The sequence below is a fragment of the Melozone crissalis genome, unplaced genomic scaffold (assembly GCF_028551555.1).
Source record: "Melozone crissalis strain CALT ecotype California unplaced genomic scaffold, PUWL_Pcris_2 ptg000064l_1, whole genome shotgun sequence".
Classification (NCBI taxonomy): Eukaryota; Metazoa; Chordata; class Aves; order Passeriformes; family Passerellidae; genus Melozone; species Melozone crissalis.
The window spans coordinates 852,158-868,499 of NW_026535842.1; the positions used below are offsets into that span (position 1 = coordinate 852,158).

At 58.2% G+C, this 16,342-nt stretch overlaps 2 protein-coding genes across 2 annotated transcripts; both read left to right on the forward strand.

Moving 5' to 3' along the window:
• Positions 1-2,865: 2,865 nt before the first annotated feature.
• On the forward strand, positions 2,866-6,710 carry ACTG2 (actin gamma 2, smooth muscle). The gene is made up of 9 exons (XM_054289131.1): positions 2,866-3,226; positions 4,014-4,183; positions 4,266-4,394; positions 4,476-4,586; positions 5,241-5,325; positions 5,397-5,558; positions 5,629-5,820; positions 6,292-6,473; positions 6,560-6,710. Exons 2-9 carry the CDS (start codon positions 4,058-4,060, stop codon positions 6,701-6,703), a joined length of 1,131 nt encoding a protein of 376 aa, XP_054145106.1. The 5' UTR covers positions 2,866-3,226; positions 4,014-4,057; the 3' UTR covers positions 6,704-6,710.
• A 1,267-nt stretch (positions 6,711-7,977) lies between these two features.
• Positions 7,978-14,546, forward strand: DGUOK (deoxyguanosine kinase). The gene is made up of 7 exons (XM_054289235.1): positions 7,978-8,065; positions 8,905-9,020; positions 10,097-10,284; positions 12,136-12,283; positions 13,346-13,461; positions 13,917-14,016; positions 14,429-14,546. The coding sequence occupies exons 1-7, from the start codon at positions 7,978-7,980 to the stop codon at positions 14,516-14,518; spliced, it is 846 nt and encodes a 281-aa protein (XP_054145210.1). The 3' UTR covers positions 14,519-14,546.
• Positions 14,547-16,342: the final 1,796 nt, after the last annotated feature.

Genomic DNA, 16,342 nt, shown 5'->3' on the forward strand with positions numbered 1-16,342 from the left:
GCTGGGATTTCCAGCATTTTTGACCACCCCAGTCCCACTCCAATATGGGATTTCCAATAGCTTTTACTGCTCCCATCCCACTCCAAGATGGGATTTCCAGCAGCTTTGGCCACTTCCCTGCTCCCAGGGGTAGGGAATCATTCCAGGATGGCACAGAGGGAGGGAAGCAGCAGAAATTCAGGATAGCAGAGAGAGAGGGAATCGTTCCAAGGTGCCAGGCAGCTGTTCCAGCCGTGCTGTTGTCCCCAGCAGGGTGGGATGGGATAATGGGATGGGATAATGGGATGGGATGGGATCCATGGGATGGGATGGGATGGGATAATGGGATGGGATCCATGGGATGGGATGGGATAATGGGATGGGATAATGGGATGGGATGGGATGGGATAATGGGATGGGATCCATGGGATGGGATGGGATCCATGGGATGGGATGGAATGGGATGGGATCCATGGGATGGAATGGGATGGGATCCATGGGATGGGATGATGGGATGGGATGTTCAGCACATGGAGAAGGGGCTGGGGCCCCCCTCCCCCCTGCCATGCAGACGTTTGTGTGGGGCACACACGGACGGGATTATCCGGGCGGGATTTCCCCCTCCTGTCCCCAGGGCCCTCGCTGGGCTGGGCTCTGCCCCGGGGGATCCTTTCCTTTGGCTGTGCCGCCTGTGCTGTGCGTGCCAGCGCCGCCGCAGCCTTTCCCCAGCCCCTTTTGGGAACAGCCTGGCCCGGGCTGGGAGGGAGGAGCCTTCGGGGCATCTCTGGGAACGCTTTTCCAGCCCTGATTAATTGAAGCCGTGCCGGGAGGGGGTGCAGATTCCGTGCTGTTCATCCCACAGCTCCTCACCCCAAGCAGCAGTGCGGGGACAGCGAGTGGAAAATCCTGCAAAGCAGCAATTCCTTCAGGTCCGTGGGGATTTTTCCCAGCTGCACAGCCCTGCAGCTCTCAGGTGTCAGCTGGTGGCACATCACCCCTTTGGTGCTGTCCCAGGGGCTGGTGAACCTTCATAGGAAATTTTCCTTGGAGCAGGGAGTTCCTGCTGCCACTGAGCTCCCAGCCCTGCTCCCTGAATTCTCACATTTCCACCCCATTTTTTCACCCCAGCTCCCTCAATCCTCACTCTGTGTGTGTCAATGAACGCCAGTATCCAGGCCCTGCTGCCCAGCCTGGCTCTCCAGCTGCGCCAGATGTGGCTGCCACACCTTAACCCACCCAAACTTGGGCTGGGATTGGTTTGGGAGGAGCTCACCCCGACGATAAGCCAGGAGTGATTTATTGGCTGTGAGTTCTGGGGGATCCCGCGGGCAGGGAGCGATGGGCGATGCTTATCTGCACCTCAGCACAGGGAAACACATCCACATCTCTCTTTTCGCATCTTTTTCCCTTCCCCAGCAGCATCCCCGGAGCCTCCAGCCCCGAGCATCCCCCGAGCCTCCAGCCCGAGCATCCCCCGAGCCTCCAGCCCGAGCATCCCCCGGGGCCTCCAGCCCCGAGCATCCCCCGGGGCCTCCAGCCCGAGCATCCCCCGCGGGCGGTGCCGGTCCCGGGGGTTGGGAAGGAGCGGGGCCGGGGCCGGTGCCTGTCCCGTTCCGGGGGATGCCGGGCGTTCCTGCGAGCATCCCGGGCCCGCGGGATTGGCTGCGGGGGCCAAACCTTTCCTTTTTAGGCTGCGCCCGGCTCCGCTCGGGGCTGCGCTGCCGCCGGGCCCCGGCCGGCCCGGGATGCTCGGGGATCGCTCCGGGCTCGGGGATGCTCGGGGATGCTCGGGGATGTTCGGGGATGTTCAGAAATTCAGCATTGCTGGATGGACTGGCAATGCTGGGGACACACCGTGGCCCTGCACTGCCCTGGGGAGTGACAGCCCAGAGGGGACAGAGCCATCCCTGGGGGACACTGGGGCTGTGAATAGACTGGTAATGGTGGGGACACTGTCCTGCTCCATGGGTGACAGCCCAGAGGGGACAGAGCCATCCCTGGAGGACATTGGGCTGGGAATGGACTGGCAGAGCTAGGGACACTGTGTCCCTGTCCTGCTCTTGGAGGGTGACAGCTCAGAGGGTACAGAGCCAGTCCTGGGGGTGCTGGATGGACCGACAGTGCTGGGGACGCACTGTGGCCCTGTCCTGCTCTATGAGGTGACAGACCAGAGGGGACAGAGCCATCCCTGGGGACACTGTCCTGCCCCAGAGGGTGACAATACAGAGGTGACAGAGCCATGCCGGGGGACATTGGGCTGTGAATGGACTGGCAGTGCTGGGGACACTGTCCTGCCCCATGGGTGACACCCAGGGCCCATTCCCTCCCTCTGGAACCGTGGGGGACACCAGGACTTTGTGTCCCTGCCCGTGGTGACAGCTCCATGCTGGGATGTCCCTGCCCCGGGCACAGCTGGGGATCACCCCGGGCCCGCCGTGCCTCAGTTTCCCCGGAGCCCTCGCTGGCTCGGGGGGTGACCCGGGGCCATCTCTGCTCAGGGCCCGTTGTCCTTAAAAAGGCAGCCGGGACTCGGGAGCCTCTGGTTGGGCTCTGCAGGGCTGGGGGTGGCCCCGGGCTCGGGGACAGCTCCCACCGTGTCCCCGGGGGGCTCTGAGCTGATCCTGATCCCCTCTCCGGAACCCCCGGGAGGGATCAGAACCGGCCTTGGCACTTGGACCCACAGCCCCCGGGCCGGCTCAGGCCGAGGACTTGGGGCTTTGGGACAGCAAAAGCCCAAAAATGGGGGCGGAGAGAGAGAAAAGGCATCCCGGGAGCGCCGGTGGGGGAGCGGGGCCGGGAGGAGCCGGGGCGGCTCCGGCAGCTCCGATCCCGGGGGTGTCCCCGGGCAGCGCCCCCAGAGCCGCCCCCCGCCCGCTCCCCCAGCGCCCCCCGGCACCTGGAGCCGCTCCCCGCTCCTGTTCCCGGCCCTCGCTTATAAGGACTTGAGTCTCGCTTGTTTATCGCAGCGCAGCATAAAAGGAACGGATCCCGGCGGGGCCGGTGCTCCCAAGCATCCCTGCCATACATTTCCCTACAATAATTACCCGCGCCGGGTCCCGCCGCCGGCCCGAGGTCAATTTAATGAAATAAAACACCTTATATGGCCATATGGCCGGCACACCATCACCGAGCCTATTTAGGGTCTTTGTTTAGAGCGGATCCGCCTCTGAGGTTCCTCGGGCTCGCCGGTATTTATACCCGGGGCGCCGGGGCTCGGTCCCAGAGGAAAGGAGCTCTCGCCTCCGTGGTGAGTACTGCCCTGCCCTGCCCTGCCCTGCCCTGCTTCTCTTCTCCTCGCAGGACATGGAAAACACCTCACGGGGTTTATTGGGGCGCCCCGGCGTTTCTGGGGTGGCACCAGCCGGGTGTGCCTGGCACGGAGGGGGTGCCAAGCTCGGCACGACCCCACGGTGGAGGTGCTGAGAGCTGGGCTGAGGCCAAGGCAGGTGGTGCTCTCGCAGAAATCTCCGTGATTTGGGGTTTTTCTTTTGCTTTCTCCACGATTTAGAGTTTTTCTTTTGCTTTCTCCGTGATTTGGGGTTTTTCTTTTACTTGCTCCACAATTTGGGGTTTTTCTTTTCCTTTCTCCGCAGTTTGGGCTTTTTTCTTTTGCTTTTTGGTTTTTGCCCGTTTCCCTCTGGATCGGGGAGCTCATCCCCCGGCACAGGGGGCACCCCCTGGGAAGGGCAATTGTTTTCCCCCCATTTTTGGGGGCGGATGCGAGGTCAGAGCAGCAAAACGCTGGTGAGGCTGAAGCGGATGAGGAGAGGGCACCACCTGGCACCCCCTGCCCGCTTCGGGGGGCACCAACCGGGCACGGCAGCACCCGGGGGAAGCTTTGGCACCAATTTTGGCCACGAAGAGGCTGCAGAAGGATGGAGCAGCACCCATGGGGAACGAGCATCACCCAGGGAGGATTTACGGGGCTGCCCCTCCCCGAGGACTCCGACAGCTCCGAGCCCAAATCCCCGGTGATGGCAGCGTGGGATGAGCCCATCCCATCCCGTGTGTAACCCCCTTTCCCCCCCGGGCAGCTTTTCCCCCAGGTCCCCCCAGCACCGAGCGCTGCCACCCCGCCATGTGCGACGAGGAAACCACGGCCCTGGTGTGCGACAACGGCTCCGGGCTCTGCAAGGCCGGGTTCGCCGGCGACGATGCCCCCCGCGCCGTCTTCCCCTCCATCGTGGGCCGGCCCCGGCACCAGGTGGGTACCCGGGGGGCTCTGGGGGAGCCCCCGGCCCCAGCTGGGCAGCACAGCCCCGCTGACGAGGCCTCCGTCCCGTTAGGGCGTCATGGTGGGCATGGGGCAGAAGGACAGCTACGTGGGCGACGAGGCGCAGAGCAAGAGGGGCATCCTCACGCTCAAGTACCCCATCGAGCACGGCATCATCACCAACTGGGACGACATGGAGAAGGTGAGGCCCGGGCGGGGCGGGGAGAGGGGTCAGCCCCGCCTCGGTTCGGGGTGACGCCCCCCGGTTCTGTGCCCCGCTCAGATCTGGCACCACTCCTTCTACAACGAGCTGCGCGTGGCCCCCGAGGAGCACCCCACGCTGCTCACCGAGGCTCCCCTCAACCCCAAGGCCAACCGGGAGAAGATGACCCAGGTGGGGCCCTGGAGATCCCCCCTGCATGGGGCTGGAGCCTCCAAAACCGCAGGGAGGGCTGGGGAGGATTTGTGGGGTGCACGAGTGGGGAGTGGGGTGAGGGATAAGGGCAGAGATCCAGTGGGAAGTTCCCACTACTGACCCCAACCCTGATGGCCCTGGGGGTCTCTTGGCATTTTGTGGACCTGCAGGATTTGCCCCACCACGCGTTCCCCACTCTGCACAGCCCCACGTGGCTCTGTGAGATGCTGTGGCCCCCATTTCCATGCCACCCCTCGGCCCTCGTGCTCCCCACTCTGTGCACGGCCCCACGTGGCTCTGTGTCCTGCCCTCAGCCACATTTCCACCTCTTGGCCCACGTTTTCCCACATCCCATGTGTTTCCCTGTCCTCTTCTCTGCCCCACAACCCCACCATCCACCCATTCCTTGATGCCCCACAACCCCACATCCACCCATTCCTTGATGCCCCACAACCCCACCATCCACCCATTCTCCCGTGCCCCACACCATTCCCGTGTTTCTCCATGCCCCACACCATCCCCGTGTTTCTCCGTGCCATTCCCTGACCCCAGGAAGGCACAGGGCTGGGCTGGGCTGTGCTGGTGACCCCCATGCCCACCCCTCACCCCCTGCCCCTCTCCCGTCCCCCCCAGATCATGTTTGAAACCTTCAACGTCCCCGCCATGTACGTGGCCATCCAAGCCGTGCTCTCCCTCTACGCCTCCGGCCGCACCACCGGTGAGTTGGGGACACCGTGGGGGACAGGGGCCGGCCCGGGGCGTCCCCTCCTCACCCTCCCCGTGTCCCAGGCATCGTCCTGGACTCCGGCGACGGCGTCACCCACAACGTGCCCATCTACGAGGGCTACGCGCTGCCCCACGCCATCATGCGCCTGGACCTGGCCGGCCGCGACCTCACCGACTACCTCATGAAGATCCTCACCGAGAGGGGCTACAGCTTCGTCACCACCGGTAGGGCACGGGGACGGGGACGGGGCGGCGGCGCCGCGGGGACGCCGGGCTGAGCCGCCCTGTCCCGCAGCCGAGCGGGAAATCGTGCGCGACATCAAGGAGAAGCTGTGCTACGTGGCGCTGGACTTCGAGAACGAGATGGCCACGGCCGCCTCCTCCTCCTCGCTGGAGAAGAGCTACGAGCTGCCCGACGGGCAGGTGATCACCATCGGCAACGAGCGCTTCCGCTGCCCCGAGACGCTGTTCCAGCCCTCGTTCATCGGTGAGCGCGCCCCGGTGCCCCCAGACCCTGTCCCAGTGCCCCCAGTGCCCCCAGACCCTGCTCCAGTGCCCCCAATGCCCCCAGACCCTGCTCCAGTGCCCCCGGTGCCCCCAGACCCAGTTCCTGTGCCCCCAGACCCTGTTCCAGCCCTCGTTCATTGGTGAGCCAGCCCCAGTGCCCCCAGACCCTGTCCCAGTGCCCCCGCATCCCCCAGACTCTGTTGATCTTTCCTTCATGGCTGACCCCACCCCAATTCCCCCTGGCCATGGTTGCCCCCCTCCCCACCAGCAGACAAACACCAAATGCCCCTCTGGCCATCCCCCAGCTCCCCTGGTGCCCCGTGGTGACGTTTTGGGGCTCCCCCAAGCCCTCGGCACCCCCCAGACCCAGGGCAGCCCCCGTGGCTGTTTTGGGGAGCCCTGTGGGGGCACAGGGAGGTGACAGGAAGGTGACAGCCCCCTCCCACACCAGGCATGGAGTCCGCTGGGATCCACGAGACCACCTACAACTCCATCATGAAGTGCGACATCGACATCCGCAAGGACCTGTACGCCAACAACGTCCTGTCCGGGGGCACCACCATGTACCCGGGCATCGCCGACCGCATGCAGAAGGAGATCACGGCCCTGGCCCCCAGCACCATGAAGATCAAAGTAGGCCCCGGCTGAGCGGCCGCCACCCCAAAGCCCCTCCTGCTTTTTGGGGTTTCGGGGTGATCCTGAGCCCGGTGTCCCCGCAGATCATCGCCCCGCCGGAGCGCAAGTACTCGGTGTGGATCGGCGGCTCCATCCTGGCCTCCCTCTCCACCTTCCAGCAGATGTGGATCAGCAAACCCGAGTACGACGAGGCCGGACCCTCCATCGTCCACCGAAAATGCTTCTAAGCCCCCTCCCCGCCCCGCGGGCGCCCCCCGTGCCCAGGCTGGGGGGCCCCGCTCCCCCCGGACCCCGCTGCTCCTCCCACGCCCACCGCGCATTAAAAAAGCCTTTTCTCCATCTCGGAGCCTTCCTGGGACACCTGGGATGGGGGGACTGGGGGATGAGGGGGGAAGGAGCCCTGACCTCACCTTGGTGGCGTGTCCTGCTGGTGGCCTTGGTGTCCCCAACCCCATGGCAATGCCCTCAACCCCATGGCAATGCCCTCAACCCCATATTGGTGACCCCAACCCCATAGATAAACCCTCAACCCCATGCTGGTGACCCCAACCCTGTGATGATGCCCCTGGCCCAATGTCAGTGACCCCAACCCTGCCATGATGCCCTCGACCCCATGTTGGTGACCCCAATGTTCTATTGGTGATCCCAATGTGGTTTTGGTGACCCCAGTGTGGTTTGGGTGAACCCCAACTTCCTGTTGATGTCCTTACTCCCATACTGGGACCCCAACCCCCTTCTGGTGACCCCAATGTGGTTTTGGTGACCCCAACTCCCTGTTGATGTCCTCAGCCCCATGCTGGGGACCCCAACCCCATGTTGGTGACCCCAATTTTGTATAGGTGACCCTAATGTGGTTTTGGTGACCCCAACCCCCTGCTGGTGACCCCAACATTCTATTGGTGACCCCAATGTGGTTTTGGTGACCCCAACCCCATGTTGATGTCCTTAGCCCCATGCTGGGGACCCCAAGCCCATTTTGGAGACCCCAGTGTTGTTTTGGTGACCCCAATGTTGTTTTGGTGACCCCAATGTGGTTTTGGTGACCCCAACCTCGTGCTGATGTCCTTAGCCCCATTCTGGGGACCCCAACTCCCATGCTGGTGATCCCAATATGGTTTTGGGGACCTCAACATGGTTTTGGTGGCCCCAAGATTGCTTTGGTGACCCCAACCCCATTTTGGAGACCCCACTGTTGTTTTGGTGACCCCAAACCCCTGTTGGTGGCCCCATTATTGTTTCGGTGACCCCACCCCCATTTCGGTGCCCTTGACCCTCGGTTGGTGCCCCCGACCCCCCATTTCGTGCCCCACCCTCTCTCCCCTGCACCCCCCCGCATTGCCCTGACGCGCTGCGGACAGCGTCTCATTTGCATAAATTACCATACCGCCCCCGTCCCGCCTCCCCTCCCCTCGCTGTTTCCGCCTCCTCCACCCCGCCCACTTCCCGCGCGCTGACGTCACGGGGCGGTGGCGCGCGCTGCTGATTACCATCTCATTAGCATATGACGCGGGAAGGCGGAAGCGGCGGCGGCGGCGGGGGCATGGGGCGGTGCGGGGCCGGGCTGCGGCTGGCCCTGGAGGGGAACATCGGTACCGGGGGCACCGGGGGTGTGGGGGGCACCGGGGGTGTGGGGAGCCGGGGGAGCTAATGGCGTTAATTAACGGCCGTAATTAGCTTAATTATGGCTGCTGGGGGCGCGCCCAAAAACCCCGAGCTGCTGGGAGCTGGGAGCGGGACACAAAGGGTGCCCCGGGTTAGGGACACAAAGGGTCACCCCGAATTCTCGGGGTCGGGTTGGAGTCACCCAGGGTCACCCCGAATTCTCGGGGTCGCGTTGGAGTCACCGAGGGTCACCCCAAATTGCCAGGGCAGGGTTGGAGTCACCCAGGGTCACCCCAAATTCTCGGGGTCGGGTTGGAATCACCGAGGGTCACCCCAAATTGCCAGGGCAGGGTTGGAGTCACCCAGGGTCACCCCAAATTCTCGGGGTCGCGTTGGAGTCACCGAGGGTCACCCCACACTCCCAGGGCAGGGTTGGAGTCACCCAGGGTCACCCCAGATTTTCGGGGATCAGGTTGGAGTCACCGAGGGTCACCCCACACTCCCAGGAGCCAGGAAGGGGCACCCCCAGATTTGCCCAGTAGCCGCAGTGGGGAAACGCCAGGTTCACCCCAATATTTCCCAGATTTTGGGTGGGGGGAACCCCAAACTCATCCCGAGTCCTGAGGGGGACACTCAGGCTCACCCCAGGATCCCCGGAGCGGGAATGGGGGACCCCGGCTCATCCCAGGAGTGGGAATGGGGGACCCGGGCTCACCCCGGGATTTGGGGTGGGGGCACCCCGGCTCACCCCGTGTTACCGGGATTTGCTGGGGGGACCCCCAGGCTCCCCCCACACCCCAGGCTGACCCTGCTGTCCCTCCCGCAGCCGTGGGCAAATCCACCTTCCTGCGCCTGCTGGCCGCCGCCTTCCCGCGCTGGCACCTGGTGACAGAGCCGGTGGCGCAGTGGCGCCGGGTGCCAGGGGCCGCTGGCACTGCCCAGGTAACGGGGTACGGCCCCAAATGTGCCACCCTGACCCCAAATGTGCCACCCCGGACCGCAAAATGTCCCTGCAGGTGTCCCGGGGCTGTGCCAGCCTGCTGCCACCCCCGACCCCAAATGTGCCACCCGTGACCCCAAATGTGCCACCCCCGACCCCAAATGTGCCACCCCTGACCCCAAAATGTGCCCGCAGGTGTCCCAGGGCTGTGCCAGCCTGCTGCCACCCCTGACCCCAAAGGGTTTAGGGTGGGTTTATGGGGGTTAGGGGGGTTTCGGGTGGGTTTTGGGGAGGGGGTGCAGCATCGCCTGGGTTTGTGCTTCCCACATTCCTTCCCTGCCACTGAGCCCCTCTCCTGTTTTCCTGCATCCTGTTTTATATTTCTATATTTATATTTATGCAAATATAAATATATTATAATTATAAATATATTTTATGTATTATATCATATTTGTATTTATAAAATGTATATATGTATATCTAGAAAATATATATTTATATTTATAATTATATTTATATCTATATTTATATTGATGTGTATTTATAGAATGTGTATGATACTTATATATATAATTTATATATTTGTAAAGATATAATTTTATATATTTATAAATATATAAATTATATATTGTATATATAAAAACATAAATATGTTTATGTATATATGTGTATATATAATATATATTGTATATATATTATATATATATAGTGTATATATATATTATGTATATATATAATATATATAATAGGTATATATATAATTATGTGTATATATATAGTATATATTATGTATATATAATATATATTATATTTATATATATAATATATATATAAAATTTATATAATATGTATATCTATAAAATGTATATAATATTGAAATTTATATATAAATGTATATTTATAAAATGTATATCGTATTTATATTTATAAAAATATTATGCTTATAAATATAAGTATTTTTAAAATATTAAGTATATAAAAATATTTTTATGTATATTACATATATACATAAAATATGGATATTATATATACACATAAAAGATGGATGAAATATAAATATCTGTGGCCTGCCCCGCAGGATCCGGGGGGCAGTGCCAACCTGCTGCAGCTGATGTACCAGGCGCCCGCCCGCTGGTCCTTCACCTTCCAGAGCCTCTCGTGCCTGAGCCGCCTCCGGGCCGTGCTGGAGCCCCCCGGGGGCAGCGGGGGGACCCCCGGGAGCGCCCCCCCCGTCAGGGTCTTTGAGCGCTCCCTGTTCAGTGACAGGTACCCGAAATGGGGGCGCGGGTACCCCAAAATGGGGGAACGGGTACCCCAAAATGGGCGCATGGGTACCCCGAAATGGGGGCACGGGTACCCCAGAATGGGGGAACGGGCACACCCAAAAGGGTGAATGTATATCCCAAAAAAGGGGGAATGGGCACCCCAAAAAAGGGGAACAGGTGACCCAAAATGGGGGCACGGGTACCCCAAAAAGGGGAAACAGGTACCCCAGAATGGGGGAACAGGCACACCCAAAAGGGTGAATGGGTATCCCAAAAAAGGGGGAATGGGCACCCCAAAAAAGGGGAACAGGTGACCCAAAATGGGGGCACGGGTACCCCAAAAAGGGGAAACAGGTACCCCAAAATGGGGGCACGGGTACCCTAGAAAGGGGAGCAAGGGTACCCCAAAATGGAGGCATGGGTACCCCAAAATGGGGGCACGGGTGCCCCAAAAAGGGGAGCAAGGGTTCCCCAAATGGGGGCACGGGTACCCCAAAAAGGGGAACAGGTACCCTAAAATGGGGGCACGGGGTTGGGCTTGGGCTGGGGGTGCCCAGGGTGGGCAGGGTCTGTCCCCAGAGGTGCCCAGAGGGGTTTAATGGCAGGAATGGCATTTTGGGGTCATTTGGGGGTGCCCCATGAAGGTCTTTGGGTGATGCCAGGCTTGGTGGGCACTGCATGGCCCCCACACTGGGGTATTTCCCTTAATTTAACCTTGGCTTTTTTACCTTAATTTAACCTTGGTTTTAACCTTTGTCTTCAAGACATCTTGTTGATTAAACACGTATTTTTTAATATATTTTATTGTATAAGTTTTATATTTTAAAATATATATAATATATATTCTATATGTATTTTCTGTATGTTATATACATTATATATTTTAATATACATTCTATATTTTTATATTGATCTCCTACTTTATATATATATTATCTATTTTTTATCTATTATATATATTTTATAGAAATAGTATATATAATATACCTTGAAATAGTATATATAATATACCTTATATGTTTTTATTTTATCTTTATATATTATTTATATTTTATATATATTTTGTATACACCAAGGAGGAGCACCTGCGGCTCCTCGTTTTTATCTATATTTTATCTGTATTTTATCTATACTTTACCTGTACTTTATCTAATTTTTTTCTAAATTGTATCTATTTTTTTAAATTTTTCTATATAATATATATAGAATATTTTTATGTATTTTATTTCTATTTTCTATATATTTCATGTATTTATATATATATTTTATATTCATCAAGGAGGAGCACCTGCAGCTCCTCGTTTTTATCTGTATTTTATCTATACTTTACCTATACTTTATCTATACTTTTATCTATACTTTACCTATACTTTATCTAAATTTTATCTAAATTTTATCTATTTTTTAATGTTTTTCTATATTGTCTCTATATTTTTCTATATAATATATATAGAATATTTTTTTATATATTTTATTTCTATTTTCTATATATTTCATGTGTTTATATACATATTTTATATACACCAAGGAGGAGCACCTGCAGCTCCTTGTTTTTACCTATATTTTATCTGTATTTTATCTATACTTTATCTATACTTTTATCTATATTTTACCTATACTTTATCTAAATTTTTTTCAAATTTTTATATTTTTCTATATTGTCTATATTTTTGTATATTATATATATAGAATATTTTTATATATTTTAATTCTATTTTCTATATATTTCATGTGTTTATATACATATTTTATATACACCAAGGAGGAGCACCCGCATCTCCTCCTGACTACAAAAAAACCCCAAAAACCCCAAATCTGTGCCAAAATTCCCCCTGTGCCCATCCGTGCCCAGGTACGTCTTTGCCAAGACCCTGCTGGAGAACGGGCACCTGCAGCCCCTGGAGTGGGCGATCTACCAGGACTGGCACGAGCTGCTGCTGCGGCACCTGGCACCGCACGCTGCGCCCCACGGCTTCCTGTACCTGCGTGCCAGCCCCCAGGTGGGCACCGGGCATGGGGCTGCCCCAGGTGGGCACTGGGCATGGGGCTGCCCCAGGTGGGCATTGCACAGCCCCCAGGTGGGCACTGGGACTGGGACTGCCCCAGGTGGGCATTGCACAGCCCCCAGGTGGGCACTGGGACTGGGACTGCCCCAGGTGGGCACTGGGCATGGGGCTGCCCCAGGTGGGCATTGCACAGCCCCCAGGTGGGCACTGGGACTGGGACTGCCCCAGGTGGGCATTGCACAGCCCCCAGGTGGGCACCGGGCACCTGGAGTTCCCCACCTGGAAATCCACACCTGGACTTCCATACCTGGGGGAACAGGGCCGGGTTTATCCTGTGGGTTTAGGGTGGGTTTAGGATGGGTTTTAGGGTGGGTTTGTGGGGTTAAGGTTGGTTTTTAGGGTGGGTTTAGGATGGGGTTAAGGTTGGTTTTTAGGGTGGGTTTGTGGGGTTAAGGTTGGTTTTTAGGGTGGGTTTAGGATGGGGTTAAGGTTGGTTTTTAGGGTGGGTTTGTGGGGTTAAGGTTGGTTTTTAGGGTGGGTTTAGGATGGGGTTAAGGTTGGTGTTTAGGGTGGGTTTGTGGGGTTTAGGATGGGTTTTAGGGTGGGTTTAGGATGGGGTTAAGGTTGGTTTTTAGGGTGGGTTTGTGGGGTTAAGGTTGGCTTTTAGGGTGGGTTTGTGGGGGTTTAGGATGGGTTTTAGGGTGGGTTTGTGGGGTTTTAGGGTGGGGATTAGGGTGGGTTTAGGGTGAGTTAAGGGGGGCTTTAAGATGGGTTTTACGGTGAGTTTAGGTGGGGTTTAGGATGGGTTTTAGGGTGGGTTTAGGGTGAGGGTTAGGGAGGGTTTTGAATGGGTTTTAGGGTGGCATTAGGGTGGGTTTAGGGTGAGCGTTAGGGTGGGCTCAGGATGGGTTTTAGGGTGAGTTTAGGGTGAGGGTTAGGGTAGTTTCAGGGTGGGTTTGGGGTGAGCGTTAGGGTGGGCTCAGGATGGGCTTTAGGGTGGGTTTAGGATAAATAGTAATTTGATAAATATATTTATTGTAAAATATTCCCCCCCAGACGTGCCTGGAGCGGCTGCGGCGCCGAGGGAGGAGCGAGGAGGGCGGGATCCAGCTGGGCTACCTGGAGCAGCTGCACGGCCAGCACGAGCTCTGGCTGGTGGCCAGGGCCACTGAGTGAGTCCCCATGTGTGCCCAGCCTTGGGGTCACCCCAAACCCCGAGTTTTGGGGTTTTTTGGGGGATTTTTTTGGGGTTTAACCCCTCCAGGAGGGCAGGATCCAGCTGGGCTGCCTGCAGCAGCTCCATGGCCAGCACGAGCTCTGGCTGGTGGCCAGGGCCACTGAGTGAGTCCTGATACATGCCCAGCTTTGGGGTCACCTCAAACCCCGAGTTTTGGGGGCTTTTGTGGATTTTTTGGGGGGTTAACCCCTCCAGGAGGGCAGGATGCAGCTGGGTTACCTGCAGCAGCTCCATGGCCAGCACGAGCTCTGGCTGGTGGCCAGGGCCACTGAGTGAGTCCCAAAGCGTGCCCAGCTTTGGGGTGCCCTGGATTTTGGGCTTTTTTGGGGTTTTTTTGGAGGTTTTTGGGGTTTTTTTGGGGTTCAGCCCTCGCCGTCCCTCCCTCTGCAGGATCCACTGTGAGGCAGCGCGGCGCGCGCCCGTCCTGGTGCTGGACGTGGAGCAGGACTTCGAGCACGACGGGGCCAGGCAGGGCCAGCTCATGGCACAGGTGGGTGCCACGGCTGGGGTGGCACAGCTGGGCTGGGTGGCGCTGCCCTGGTGCCAGCAGAGCCGGGGTGGGGTGTGCCAGGGACATGCTGGTGTGCCCGGGACATGCTGGTGCCACCCTTGCACGGTCCTGGTGCCACCCCAGTCCATTCCTACACTGTCCCAGATCCGGTGCCATCCCAGTTCCATCCCACTGCCATCCCAGTGCCATCCCAGTCCATTCCTACACCATCCCAGTGCCACCCCAGTGCCACCCTGGTGCCACCCCAGTCCATTCCTACACCATCCCAGTGCCATCCCGGTGCCACCCCAGTCCATTCCTACACCATCCCAGTGCCATGCCAGTCCATCCCCGTTCCATCCCATCCTGGTGCCACCCCGGTGCCACCCCTTCAGCCAGGCTGTCCTTGCAGGTGGAGGCCTTTGTGACATCCCTGGGTGCCCACTCTGTGCCATCCCATCCTGAACCCCTGAGCTCCGGGCAAGGGGCGGCGTCTGCCTGAGGACCCCGAGGAGAGGGGACAGTCCCAGGGACAGTCCCAGGGACAGGGGACACGATCCTGAGGACAGGGGACAGTCCCAGGGACAGGGGACACGATCCTGAGGACAGGGGACACAGTCCTGGGAACAGGGGACACGATCCTGAGGACAGGGGACAGTCCCAGGGACAAGGGACACGTCCTGGTCCCCAGTGTCCCCTCATCCCCTGTGTCCTGGCCAGGGCAGGATCCTCAGGGCCCTGTGGGGTTTTGGGGTCAGGATTCCCCAGGCCTTGCTGTGACCCCCCTGCCCCTGTTTGGGGTGAATTTCCTGCTGGAATTCCCGTGGAAAATCCCGGTGTTTAACCCGACCCCCCTCGTTTGTTATTTTGTATTTAATTGTTTCCTTTAAATTAACATCAAATCGCTGAGGAGCTGTTCTGTGTCTGGGGGTGGCCCTGAGGGGACACGGGGGGACACGTGGGGGACGTTGTTCCCCCAGTTTTGGGGTGCTGTGATGGGGGATGGCAGTGCTCTGTGGGTTTGGGGGAAAGCCAAGGGGATTTGGGTCCTAAAAGGGGAATGGGGGACGGTGCTGAGCCTGGTGTGAGAGCCTAAAAAACACAGGGTCAAGGGCTGGGATTGGGGTGGTGATTTGGGATTTGGGGGGATATGGGGCAGGAATGGGGGATCTGGGGTGTGGGGGATTTGGGGCTGTGGGGTGGGATATGGGGCAATCTGGGGTGTGGGGGATTTGGGGCTGTGGGGTGGGATATGGGGGAATCGGGGGTAGGGTTAGGGTGGATTTGGGAGAATGTGGGGTGGGATATCTGGGGCAGGGTAGGGGGGATTTGGGGGACTGTGGGGTGGGATATGGGGCAGGAATGGGGGAATCTGGGGTGTGGGGGATTTGGGGCTGTGGGGTGGGATATGGGGCAATCTGGGGTGTGGGGGATTTGGGGCTGTGGGGTGGGATATGGGGCAATCTGGGCAGAGTAGGGGGGATTTTTGGGGCCGTGGAACAGGATCTGGTTCCCCCCATTCCCCCCGGTGCTCTCCCCTTTCCCGTTTCCCCGTTCCCCCCGGGGTTCTCCCCCTTCCGTTACCCCCGAGATCTCCCCCGTTGACCTCCCCGTTCCCCCCGGTGTTTCTCCCCCTCCCCATTTCCCCATTCCCCCCTGGATTTCCCCAGTTCCTCACGGGTTTCTCAACCTCTCCGTTCCCCCGTTCCCCCCGTTCCCCCAATTCCTCCCCTTCCCGTTCCCCCAAGGTTCCCCCCGTTGTTTTTTCCCCTCCCCGTTCCCTCGTTCCCCGCGGTGTTCCCCCATTCCCCCCGGTGTTTCTCCCCCTCCCCGTTGCCCCCGTTCCCCCCGGGGGTCCCCCCATTCTTCCCGTTGTTGTCCCCCTCCCCATTTTCCCCGTTCCCCCCGGCGTTCCCCCATTCCCCCCGGTGTTCCCCCCCTCCCATTCTCCCCGTTCCCCCCGTTGTTTTCCCCCTCCCCGTTCTCCCGTTCCCCCCGGGGTTCCCCCATCCCCCCGGTGTTCCCCCCCCTCCCCGTTCCCCCCGTTGTTTTCCCCCTCCCCGTTTCCCCGTTCCCCCCGTTTCCCTCCCCCTCCCGTTCCCCCATTCCCCCCGTTCCCCCCGGTGCTCCCCCCCTCCCGTTCCCTCCGTTACCCCCCGAGCCCCCCGGTGTTTCTCCCCCTCCCGTTCCCCCCATTCCCCCCGGGTTTCCCCCCGTTGCTCTCCTCCTCCCCGTTACCCCGAGCCCCCGGCCCGGAGCCCCCCGTGCTCCCGGCGGGTCCCCCCGAGCGGGCGCTGCAGAACAAAGGAAGCAGCGGCAGCGGCGG

Excerpts from the sequence above, each read along its gene's own strand:
- ACTG2 (XM_054289131.1), top strand. The coding sequence starts at position 4,058 with ATGTGCGACGAGGAAACCACGGCCCTGGTGTGCGACAACGGCTCCGGG. Across the intron at positions 4,395-4,475 it reads ACTGGGACGACATGGAGAAG|ATCTGGCACCACTCCTTCTA; the intron begins GTGAGGCCCGGG and ends TGCCCCGCTCAG. Across the intron at positions 4,587-5,240 it reads ACCGGGAGAAGATGACCCAG|ATCATGTTTGAAACCTTCAA; the intron begins GTGGGGCCCTGG and ends CGTCCCCCCCAG.
- DGUOK (XM_054289235.1), top strand. The coding sequence starts at position 7,978 with ATGACGCGGGAAGGCGGAAGCGGCGGCGGCGGCGGGGGCATGGGGCGG. Across the intron at positions 13,462-13,916 it reads CTGGTGGCCAGGGCCACTGA|GATCCACTGTGAGGCAGCGC; the intron begins GTGAGTCCCCAT and ends CTCCCTCTGCAG. Across the intron at positions 14,017-14,428 it reads AGGGCCAGCTCATGGCACAG|GTGGAGGCCTTTGTGACATC; the intron begins GTGGGTGCCACG and ends CTGTCCTTGCAG.